Raw genomic sequence first — 12,148 nt, 5'->3', positions numbered from 1 at the left:
TTGCTGTCAGTGGGCCTGCCGTATTTTCACAGGTTTTTTTTTTTCCCCCTTCTCCCTTATTTTTATTGAGATTGCATATCATATATTTAGACCTTTTCGCTCAGTGTTTGTACAGAGTCTATCACTATGGGGTCCTAGTCTATGAGGAGGGCTACCAGGCCCTGTGAGAATACTAATAGTAAGTCCTGATCCCAAACCACCTGAAGTTATGTGGAAGTCTTTCCATTGACTTCAGTGGGCTTTGGATCAGGAATCTAAGCATGTGCTCAAATATCACTGATCGATATCTTACATCGATTTTATGGTTCCCTTTTTGAGCTATATACTCCAAATACAATAATGGAGCAGGATTGTTTGCACTGGGGGATGTGAAGATGGGAAGAGAGAAAAGAAGGTCTAATGAATTGGAGTTAGGTTAGTGAATTTGTTTTAAGTAGTCCTTAAATTTACCTCAAGAAAATTGTACTCTGCAACGCCCGTCAATGTCTATTACGTAGGTAGGAAGGTAGAGAAACAGTACAACAAGAACTAAGAAGTAAGATTAATGTATATATATGTTTGGGGTACCTCTCTTGGATGGAAAATGATGTTATCTATTCTAAAATCTCCATGAATCAGATTTTCTTCATTATCACCAGCTGGCAAGTTGTTCATTAACCACTCAGCCAGCTGGTTCATAGCAGGAATGTCTAAGTGAGCAGATGCATCATACTGTTTTTTCCAAGTTGTAACCTGAAAAATATAAAAAACACATAAAACATCAGCTATTTTAAAGCAGAACATTATACAGCTGAGGGAGCGAGCCATTCAAACTTCCTTTTTACTTGTTATAATTCAAAGGTGTTAAAAAAATATTTGTCACCATATACCATCCCTTTTCTATGATGGTTTTGCTCTTCATTTTTGTAATTATGGCTATGAATATGTCACCAAGATGGTTATGAAACATGATGCACATTCAATTTTTCCACTGGTAATAGTGACAAAGACCATTGTTGAGATTTTCTATTCACCAGTAAACTTGGCACTCTTTTTTCCCCCCCTCTCTCTTCTTGGATTCTAGGCTGACACAGCCAAATGATTTTATTTAAAGGACAATAATACATTATGTTCCAGTCATAACTATGCACAGGTGCAGGGACGCACTCACATGCAGCTAGTTGTGGGCCTGGGAATTAGAACTTTAAGGTGAAGAAATGTAACTGGCAGGAATATGCTTGATTCTGTTATTCCCTTATGCATTTAAAATCCCATAAAAAATGACAAAACTGGCTGGATCTAAAGGGTTTGCACTTACTACAATTTGTACATATATATTCCTATCTTGTTTTCTCTAGCTCTTCAGCCCATTATGGTCAGCTGCTCCAGCCCATTCAGTCCGCCCTGTATGCTCCCTTTGAACGTCCCACTGTTATGGTTTTAGGCCTCGTCTACATTACAAACCTATAATGGTATAACTACATTGCTCTGGGGTGTGAAAAATCCACACCCTAAAGCAATTTAGTTATACCGACCTAATCCTCTCTGTAGATAGCGCTATGTCGGCTGGAGAGCATTTCCTACCAACAGAGGTACGCCTCTCAGGGAGGTGGATTAACTATGCCGATGGGAGAGCTCTCTCCCATTGACTCAGAGCGTCTTCATTAAAGTGCTAGGGTAGCACAGGTGCGTCAGTGCACCTGCACCAATGCATCATTTTAAGGGCAGACTTGCCCTTAGTTTACAAACCACATCCCACTGCACTTTTCTGTGTGTTGCTTTGCTGCTCTGAGCTTCTATTTCACCTTTACTCATGGGTCTCTGTTTTCTCAAGCCCTCAGAGCTCTCAGTCACTTCCAATTGCTCACTCTGATTACAGCCATCCAAAGGACTTCTGGTTCCTTAACCCATCTGATACCAGCCAAGCTATTTTGATCTCTGCTCATTGCCCTCCGGCTTTAGATTATTTTAGAGATCCAATAAGGTACAGAAGAGAATTCAAGAAGGTTTAATAAATAGCAGAAAATTACACTTCTCAATCTTTAGCCTTTGTTTCTATCACTGGCGGAAGGCTGAGTGCATATTTTGTTTCATAACCTTGCTATGTGTTACAAATGTAAGCACAACAGAAAATCAAACAGCATGGATCAACTCCTCAGAGATACTGTTCAATAAGCTTTGATACTTCCACATCTTCACACTAAAACAAAAAAGAAATAGTCACATACAGAGTCAATTTCTGAAGCTCAGGAAACTGTCTAAAAAAAACAAAAAACAAACAAAAACAAAAAAAACAACTTAGGACCAGATTCTGACCTAGGCTATACCACTATAGATCCACAGCAACTCCACTAAAGTGATTCTTGATTTATACTGGTGTAACATCAGATTCTGACCCATTGGAATACATGATTAAGATCCTTTCCAGCTTCCTCTAAAAGGGACAAAGTAAGTCCCTATATCAACGTGCACAGGTGATCCAAATTCATGAAAATTAATCTTGAGAGTTCTATTCCTGCTTCTGGATTTTGACAGTGTTGTTATACCCTTAGTAGCTCAGTAGATTTAAATTTGTATTAAATACATCTGGAAAGGAAGAAAGGACACTGAAAGATAGACCTGATCTTTGTTGTATTTCAAATATAAATCCCACTGCACGTGTAATTCCAAATCTGGAGGTGCGACTCAGGTGAATGGATACTACAGTCTGATAATAGGACCATAAACTTGTTCTAAAGTGTTTAGAACACATTGATTATGTAGAGTAATTGAACTAATTATAAGATATTAGGTAAAGCCAAAACCTTGAGTAGTTTAAGGATGTTAGTTATTTTAATATAAAAAGTGTTGTAACCAAATGAATACAAATGAAACATTCAAGGGCATTACAAAGTAAGTGGTTTTTGAGACCATTACCTGCCTCCTACAGTATCCTGGTCCTCTGCCATATCCTTGGAGACCCAATGAATGCAAACTGAATGAGTGCAACCGGGCCAGGGTTTCTATCATAGCAACATATAAAGCAGATCGCTCCGCTGGACTGACTTCAGGTAGTGAGAGGTCTCGGAATACACGACCCTAAAGACATCATAAATCAGATATTTGGTGGGATGGAAAGAGGAGGGGGAGGAAAGGTCACACAACAACAGCACAAGATGTGTATGATGTATTAACAGTCATTGCGTCAGTAATCTCTTCCTTGCTCACTTGTTTCTTGTCCAGGAAGGTCAAGGCACTCTTGCTCACTGAAATCCAAAAACTACCAATCTCACAGGATCTCCCTGAGCAGTGAATTTAATATATGTGTCTTGTAGATCCTGAACTAGAACTCTAGAACCAGATACCCTCCAAACTCTGAGGTGTCTGCAAACTAGATTGTATTTCTTGGGTCCACTCAAATATTCTGAATCCAAATAATTCAGTGTATAAACTGAAAAATGAAATAAGCTCTAGTTTTGTAAGGTTTTTTCACATTTCAAAAACAGTTAAAAGTTATCCGCTTAATTTTTGGGAGGGAGGGAGGGGCTATCATTTGCCTCTGAAGTGGGCCCTTTAATATGGGAAAAAGGAAAAACTAGGCAAATTTTCCCTCTAAACCCACTCACTTCCAGATAGTTAATGGTTTAAATAAATGTACACAGCTAACACACTGATTAGGTTAGTTTTTGCCAATTAATTGTGGAAGAGTAGAATTTATTGTAGCATTACATGATACTGTTTAGTCAACATACATGTTTCATCAAATTCTGTTCTATTTTCTAAAACCTTGGACTATATTAATGAAAAAAAATAAAATAAAAGCAACTCGGCTATCCAATTTAGTCAAGTGTAAACTTACAACCTTGGGAAAAAAATAAATACTGAGGGAATAGATTTATTAAGAAGAAACTTCTTGCTCTAGACAAGACAGAGAAAATTCCAAATGTATAAATGTACCAAAGCAAAGATTGAAAAACTGCTGGGATATTTCTAAGTTAACCTAATTGGAAGCAGTATTAGAACATGCTTAACAAACAAAAACACACACACACACACACACACCCAACTCATCTGTCTCCTAAATCGAACACACAACCTGATGATTTGATATTAACCCACTTTCTTGTAATTTGATTTGTTTACAGATCATTTATGCTTTTGCTTATTTAAATTAATAAAATATAGAACATTGGAAACATATGTGGTTTGGATCAGAGCAGTCCCCAGAGTAAAGAAGAGGCACCTCTGTGACCCATCTAGTGGTGGTCCATAGACCTTCCCTATATTCCTATAATTGCTGCCTGAACTACAACTCTCTTAGCTTTTGAAGGACACTTGATTAATGCATTCATCATTTCTTTCAAAAACCCAGAAACTTTGAGGGTCTGGGATTGAGAACATTTACCCAACCTTAAAGCCGGACCAGCTCCCCCTAATGAGTCTAGGGTTCTCACACCAGGGATCCTGTCTGATTTCAGAATGTCTGCCTACAACCAACCTGAGAAGATCATGTTGAATGGTGAGCCAAACACATGACCCTGCAAGAGGGAAATAAGTCCTAAAAAAACTGAAGTCAATGGCCGCTATTGGTGATCAGCACCTCTGAAAAAAATCAAGCTATTTTTATTTAGGTGCCTAAACGGGGGCTTATGAGCCCTATTCTAGGCACCCAAGATTGAAAAATTTCATCAAAGTTCTTATTTCAACATATAAAACTTTAGATATTTTAAAGCAGTTGCAATGGAAATAAACCCAAAAAGAAAAGAAAACAAAATCCTACAACATGTATTGACTAACCTGTACATGTTCCATCACATAAAATTCAGTTCCAATCACAGAAACATCACTGCAATACAGTAGGGGCTCAGGGACTGGAAATCCAGCTGAAAATAACGCTTTCTGCACATGATATTCTCTATCAACCTAAGATAGATATAGTATGGTAGGTACAGAATAATGTTCAAATTCTTCAAACACATTTAAACTTATTTTACATATACACAGAATATAACATTGTGCCCTACTAAACACCAAGCACTGGATTATGCAATACAGAACACTGGTACTGGTTTGTGCATTTGAATAGTTAATTGCATTTTCTAACATTTAACACTTCTAACATTCAATATCCACTTAAATCTTTATGCCAATCGTTACGCGAGGAAAATAGGCCACTTGAGAGTTGGGCCTGGTATAAACTTTAATTTTCTTTATCTTAAATCAGATTTATATTAATAACATGTAGAGCAGCTCTGTCTCTGGGTTAAAGTTGCTAAGAGCAAGACAACCCTTCAGCCAGTTAAAGCAACTAACTGGTAGTTCCCCAGTTCCTTGTCAGGATAGGGGTCATGTGACAGTTGCAAAGAGGCCTATACATTTGCTTTAAGAAATGCTAAGAGAAGATATGGAGATGCGTGAAATGTGTAACCCTGGGCAAGGGAAGTTATAGCCATCAAGGCCTTCTAACGAATTGGTGCCATCTGTACCAGCCAACTGAAGACAAAGACCACCACAGACTAGGCTTAAGTGCCCAGAAGATTTTGCCAGCACCGAGGTACTGACCAGACATAGCATGACCCAACATGGGTCCCCGAACTGTAGTCCTGACTGATGCAATGTGATGCCAAAGACCACACAAGCTGAAGAATGCATCTTTTTCCTTAAGTACTTCCCCCTTTTTCTTATGTTGTTACTGGGTGGTGATGTCCCCATTCTTCTTCTTCTCTAAACACTTAAGATGTGCATGTGTGTGTTTAAATGATTGGATGTATATGAGAGTTCATTTGGAGTAAGCAATATTAATCATTTCCTAATTCAAGTTCTAGGCAGTCCTGCTTTAAACTTAGACTGTTGCCCTGAATAGTGAAGGGTGTCAGCAACACCACGCTACTCTACAGGAGAGGTAAGAGCTGTCGACTCTGTTGTATCAAAGATTGGGTAATTAAACCAGAGAGGGAGTGATCAGTATAGTCACTAAGCACACAGTAACTTTGGGAGGAGTCCAAATATTACTTCAAGGGCTGAGAGGTAAACAAGTTTGTTTCAGAATCAGAAGCATTCAACCAGGTCAATAGATTACTTTGCCAGGAGCAAGATCCTGTAACTGGCGGTTAGAGCTAAGCAGGTGGCTGCCTCCTCAAGTTTTTGTATTTGTAAAAAATTGATCAGGTGCTGTACTAGCTTTCTGATTAAGGCTATGATTATGTCATGGAGGTCACGGAATCTGTGACTTCCAGAGACCTCCGTGACATTTTCTGCCCTGGGACTGAAGCTGTCAGCCCCACAGCTCTCAGCCATGGCTAGCAGTGGGCCCCCTGTAGCTACCCAGCTGCGGTGGGGGGACCCCTGTAGGCTGCCCAGCCCAGTGAGTGGCGAGAGGACCCCAGAGCCCCCAGCTGCTGCAGGTGCTAGACCCTCCCAAAAATTCAGGAACACCAATGACCTGTTCCTGACTTTTACTAAAAATATCCCTGACAAAATCTGAGCCTTACTTATGATTTGATTATTGTATTACTTTGATGACTTGATTAATTGGTGACTCAGTTCATATTATTAATTCTAATTGTGAGCTTGATTTGATAATTGTACTGTCTAATTCTTAGTATAGTATGTGTTTATAGTAGTTAACTTTGTGATAAGTTTGATTAACTTTAAAGTTGCTTATTTATTGATGTGTAATAAAATCCATAAAAAGTATACAAAGCCAGTTTTTTTTTCAAATTTATAACTGGGTCAGAAAGCTTTAGAATGAAGATAATTTAGCCTAGGTATTTGTGAGCCATTTGGCTCTGTCCTTAAATTAAAACATTTGTTCCTCACAATTATGTACATTTATAGTTTGCCAAAGAATTGGCTACTCACCTTGTGAGCTCTAGGCAGAAGAGGGCCATGAGGCTTCTTCCTAAGCACATATGCCCTAGAACCCTTCTGCAAGTAAAAGGTTGGATTGGACTGGCCTGAGCTACAGAGGAACAAGAAATGAATTACTAAGAAACAAAGTTGCAAACATTTAACAGAAAGAACAACAGCAACTCAAAATTGGAAAAGTGCACATCATTGTTTGGGCTGAAGAGGATGTCCAAGTACAATTTGGGAATTCATCTCAGGGGTGTTCTTTTAAACATACAATCTTACAAATCAACAGATGACAGTTCAAAGTCAGTAGTCATGGGCTCTATTCCCAGTTCTGCCACATGTTTCCTGTTTGACTTGGGAAAGTCACAGGTATTCCATGCTTCTGTTCGCTCTTCTGTAGAAAGGAGGTAACACCCACAAAGATGTTGTGAAGATTAGTTAATGTTTTCAAAGCACACTCAGATTCTTAGATGGAAAGTAGTGGCCTTAAAAATTTACCAATCTGGATTAAGAAAAATAGACTAATTTTTTTTACAGTAGTGCATAAACTTCCGTTGACTCACAATAGATGTGTCAGAAGTGAAAATGTTCTGTAACACATTTATGAATGATGCTCATGGCAGTTAACCCTTTGGCTTAGTATTGTTACCGAGTGGGTGCAGAAGGGATAAAATGCTTCCCTTGGAACAGAGAAAAGGTATAAGGTATTTGTGCCAGGTAACTGTCTGGGTTGATCTCAATGAGCCATCAAGCGCTGGCTGGAATCAACACATATCAATGGAAGATCCACAAAAAACAATGAGAACCCCCCCCCCCCCCCGTGACTAAATGATTAACACTTAACAGCAGGTTTCAGAGTAACAGTGGTGTTAGTCTGTATTCGCAAAAAGAACAGGAGTACTTGTGGCACCTTTGAGACTAACCAATTTATTTGAGCATAAGCTTTTGTGAGCTACAGCTCACTTCATCGGATGCATACTGTGGAAACTTAACAGCAAGATGCTCAGGCAGGCTGGACATGGAAACTTGGCATGGTTTTCAAGTGGAAGTACCAGAGGGGACAGGAATCTGCAGTAAGAACTGGGCTGACAGAGACACAGCAGTTCTCACTTAGGATTGACAGACAGAGAAAGCAAGATCGGCAAGAGAGCAACCTGGCTTGGTGGAATTCTAAGGGCTAGTCTACACTAGGATCACTACAGTGGTGCAGTTGTACTCTGTAGCGCTATTAGTACAGATGCTTTACGCCGATCAGAGAGAGCTCTCCCATCGGCATAATTCCTCCACCTCCCTGAGTGGCAGTAGTTATGTCAGCGGGAGAGCGTCTCCCATGGACATAGCGCTGTCCACATCAGCGCTTAGGTCAGTGTAACTTACGTTGCTCAGAGGGGCAGCTTTTCCACACCCCTGAGCTACAAACTGTTTCAAAGTAAGCATTAGTGTGTACAAGCCCTAACTTTGGCCAGTCTGAACTGTCTTAACCTTTGCTTCTCTACACTAACCTAAGGAGTTCCTGATGCTATATTCCAGTTGATTAATACACCCTACTCGGTTTTGAAAAGGCTGCCTAGTCTTGCTGCAGACACCTACAGATGTACACTGAGGGGTAAAAGTCTCAGAACAGGAGTCTCCCTCAGTTGGGACTCACTATTCAGTGACCAACCCTTGTGGAAAAGTGTGATCTGTTGGCCATCTGGCATATAAAGGGATACTCCCAGAAGACTGCCTAAAGGCCAAGACATAGCACAGATCCAGCACATCCGTGACAATAGGTTATATCTTGAATACAGAACACATTGAGATAGTTCTCTAATCAAGGCCCCAATCCTATGATGGAATCCAAGCAGGTGGACTTTTGCATTAGCACTGAGCCCCAGTGAAGCCCATGTTGCTCTATATGGGCACACAGGTCTGCTCATACTCACCCTGTGTGTGATCTGTCCCTAGGGCACTGCCTGAGACAACTGGCAAGTCTTTAATGATGAATGTTGAAATTGGGAAGTATGCTATTAAATACAATATTAAGATTGGAGGTGTGATTTATTACCAAGCAATGTAATCAGAGTGTCCCTCCCTCTTTAAATACCTTCAGGGACTCCTCTCTCTCCACCATATCAAGTTCCAACTTCTAGTCCTCACCTTCAATGCCCTGGATTGATCCACTGTCTTCTCCTCATTCAAGTCCCTCCTTAAGATTCACTCTGCACCAACACCTATGAGATATTAGATGACTAAAACATCTATTTTGTTTAAAATAAATATATCTACTCCTCCATACTATGCTTGCCAAATAACCATGTAATCATTCTGGTTACCCTCTTCCTCTTCCCAAAATCCTCCGCCTACTATCTTGCTACCCTCTTTATTATGTCATGGGTAACTAGGACGTTCTGGGTTGCAATCCAGTACTAGTGAAGGGCTGTTTCACCCCTGCCCTGCAACCTGGGGTGTCTCATAGTGCTTTGCAGAGGTAACTTCCAACTTGGGTCATTCACAAACAGCCTGCCAGCAATCAGATCACATCTGGAGTTCTGTCTAGAGTTACAGCCCTGGTTCAGCAGCTCTGCAACCTGCCAGTACATACCAGTCATGCTGTGGCTTCCACCAGCCTTGGTTACCACATGCAGAGTTACCCCAACCCGCTCCCAGATTTTCCTAAAACATGTCTGCTCTGCACTGTCAAGCCCTCTCCTGCACAGTCCAGCTATATTAGGTATATTGCCCTTCTAATGGGTCAATATACAACAATTTGCCACTTTCAGTGAAATTGCCCACACAGTTCACAACACTAGATTAGTTCTGATTAAACAATAAAACAAGTTTATTTAATTACAAAGAGATAGGTGTTGAGTACAAGTATTAAGGCATTAAATAAAAAACGTTTACAAGAAAAATAAAGATAAAATGCTTTCTAGTCCTAAACTTAAAGTAGACTTTGTTCAAGGTGACATTCTTACCACAGGTTTTCAGTGGCACTGCTGACCAAGTTTCAGTTCAGGATCTGCTCCCAAGGTCTCTTAGATGTAAGAGGCCAAGGGACAGGAAAAGATAACTTGAGGTGTTTTTGCCCCCCACTTTTATAGTTGAGTCACCCTTTGAAAAGCACTTTCTTGAGTGTGACCCCTAGTTAAAATTCTCTCTCGCTGAGAGCACAGAGACATGGAGTCTGATGGAGAAAGAAGGCTTCATGCCGTTTCTTTTCACCCATGTATGCTGTTGCCGGCAAAAATGTAGATCTCTTTGTTCCTGCTCTCTTCCCTTGCCAAATAATGGCCACCTGATAGATCATGGCCCATCAGCTTTGATGACACCTGACTAGGGGCCTCAACTTGTCCTTTGTCTTGGGAAGAGAGACTCACTCACATCCCAGACTTGTCTGGCAAACACACTTCAGTCATGATTTCATCTTATGCTCATAATTTTACATATAATGTTGCTATACACATTTCACCATGATATTATTGGCCAGCAGGTTATTAGTTTTCAAATGGTAGTTTTCAAATGGACAAGGCATATTTTGTACACAGATTATTACCATAGTGTATAGGGTGTGAACACAAGGGTGCATTCTGTCACAGTAACATTTTCAGAAGTGCCTCTGACTTAGGAGCCCTTGTTCTATTTTTAGAAGTGACTTAGGTGCTTAGAAACCTGCATCTCATTGCAAGTCAGTTACATTTATTCTCCTAAGTGTCTACAGTCTGGTCTACACTACAGAGTTAGGTTGATGCAAGATCATTAAATTTACAAAGGACATAAATCTATTTTGTCTATTCTGCCTATTCTGCTATGGTAAATGTAATCAAAGAGTCTTCCGCATTATGAAAATTTATCTTTTAATGTCTTTTTTTATACTTAGACTATGGTCTTGTGATGTCATGTTCTTGGGGAGGAAAAAAGTCACTAGTGATTTTACAATGATATTACCAGTATTTCTAATTTTTTGGTATATTATCACCTCTCACTTTTTTGCAATCCAATTAAGAAGACTTAATTCACTTTTTACAAGTATTTTGTTTTAGATCACAGATGTGATCATTTATCCAGTCCCTTTCTTCAAACAATAGAACATGAGAGAACCCCAAAGGCCCCATCACTACAGAATTGTTTAGGGCCTATGCACTGCTCCTTGTCGACTTCTAACACACACATCAATAAAGTTAATCATAGAAAAGTTCATCGAAGAGTTCATCAAAGAATTTGTCCTTAAAGCAAATACCTTTATTCACATTGAACTTGTGCCAAACAGGATAGGTTACTGTTTTACAGTAAATAAACTTTGAACACAATAACATGTTTTGTAACTGACGAACTTTCACACTGATAACAGAAGGTACAGAATTTTGCTTCTGCATTACCATAACATGTAGTCATGATTTTCCTTGGTGTCCCTCTTTAACCGCACAACGTGCTCAGTGCGGTACCACACACACCTCTGGCTCTGTTCAACACATGTATTTAACTGATACACTTGGACAGGCAGATTACAGATGTTGTCATAGACACTAAGGTGATGGGTACACTAAAAACAGGTAAGATACCAAAAACTAGGAGCTTTGCCTACCTTATGGGCAACCATCCTTCCCAGCATTTCTAGGATGGATCCATCTTTTGAAGAATGACCCTACCTACCACAAACAACATTCACAGCTCCCAAAGTCATTCTTAGGGCGACCTAAATCAGTGGTTCTCAACCCTTCCAGACTACAGTTCTCCTTTCAGGAGTCTGATTAGTCTTGCATACCCCAAGTTTCACCTCACTTAAAAACTACTTGCTTACGATATCAGACATAACAATACAAAAACTATGACTGAAAAATGGCTTACTTTCTCATTTGTCTGTATGAAATTTTAGTTTGCCCTGACTTTGCTAGTTCTTTCTATGTAGCCTGTTGCAAAACTGGGCAAACATCTAGATAAGTTGCTGTACCCCCTTGCAAGACCTCCGAGTTACCCCCAGGGTTGAGAGCCACTGACCTAAATGATAGCTGGCGTCACACAGTGGCCGTGCCCGCCATGACTCGCCGCCCCGGCGTCCGGCCCGCAGCGACCGCGGGGATTTGGAGCGTGTGGTCCCGGGAGAGGAATGGGGGGGGGAGGCGGGAGGCAGCCGCAGCACAGGAGCGGGGAGACCCCCCTGCGGGGTTACCTGTACTGCCTGGCGGTCAGCGCTTCCGGGGGCTGCACAGGAAACCCGGCCAAACGGCGGGAGAGGTATTTCTCCAGGGCTCCCTGGTCAAACCTGTGCTGCTCCCTCACCGCGGTGGTGCCCGGCTCAGCGGCCATCTTCCGCCCCTCGGCGCGCCGCGGCGGAGCCCCAGCCCCGGCCCAGGTA

At 40.8% G+C, this 12,148-nt stretch overlaps 1 protein-coding gene across 4 annotated transcripts in view; it reads right to left on the bottom strand.

Moving 5' to 3' along the window:
- The window catches only part of ACAD11 (acyl-CoA dehydrogenase family member 11), a 60,896-nt gene extending 48,797 nt beyond the window's left edge, over positions 1–12,099 (bottom strand). Inside the window, exons 1-6 of one of the 4 annotated variants that reach the window (XM_048838785.2) lie at positions 11,963–12,097; positions 8,953–9,026; positions 6,820–6,919; positions 4,756–4,881; positions 2,896–3,057; positions 568–732 (exon numbers count right to left, since the gene is read on the bottom strand). In XM_048838785.2, the coding sequence (XP_048694742.2) occupies positions 568–732; positions 2,896–3,057; positions 4,756–4,770 (342 nt within the window). In that variant the 5' untranslated portion in view covers positions 4,771–4,881; positions 6,820–6,919; positions 8,953–9,026; positions 11,963–12,097. Of the gene's footprint in view, positions 1–567; positions 733–2,895; positions 3,058–4,755; positions 4,882–6,819; positions 6,920–8,952; positions 9,027–11,790; positions 11,910–11,962 lie in introns of those variants that run through there. The other 3 variants (XM_048838784.2, XM_048838782.2, XM_048838786.2) reach the window with 3 other exon arrangements.
- Positions 12,100–12,148: the final 49 nt, after the last annotated feature.

Source organism: Caretta caretta, chromosome 2 (assembly GCF_965140235.1).
Source record: "Caretta caretta isolate rCarCar2 chromosome 2, rCarCar1.hap1, whole genome shotgun sequence".
NCBI lineage: Eukaryota > Metazoa > Chordata > Testudines > Cheloniidae > Caretta > Caretta caretta.
This window is presented reverse-complemented; position numbering and strand designations above follow the sequence as displayed.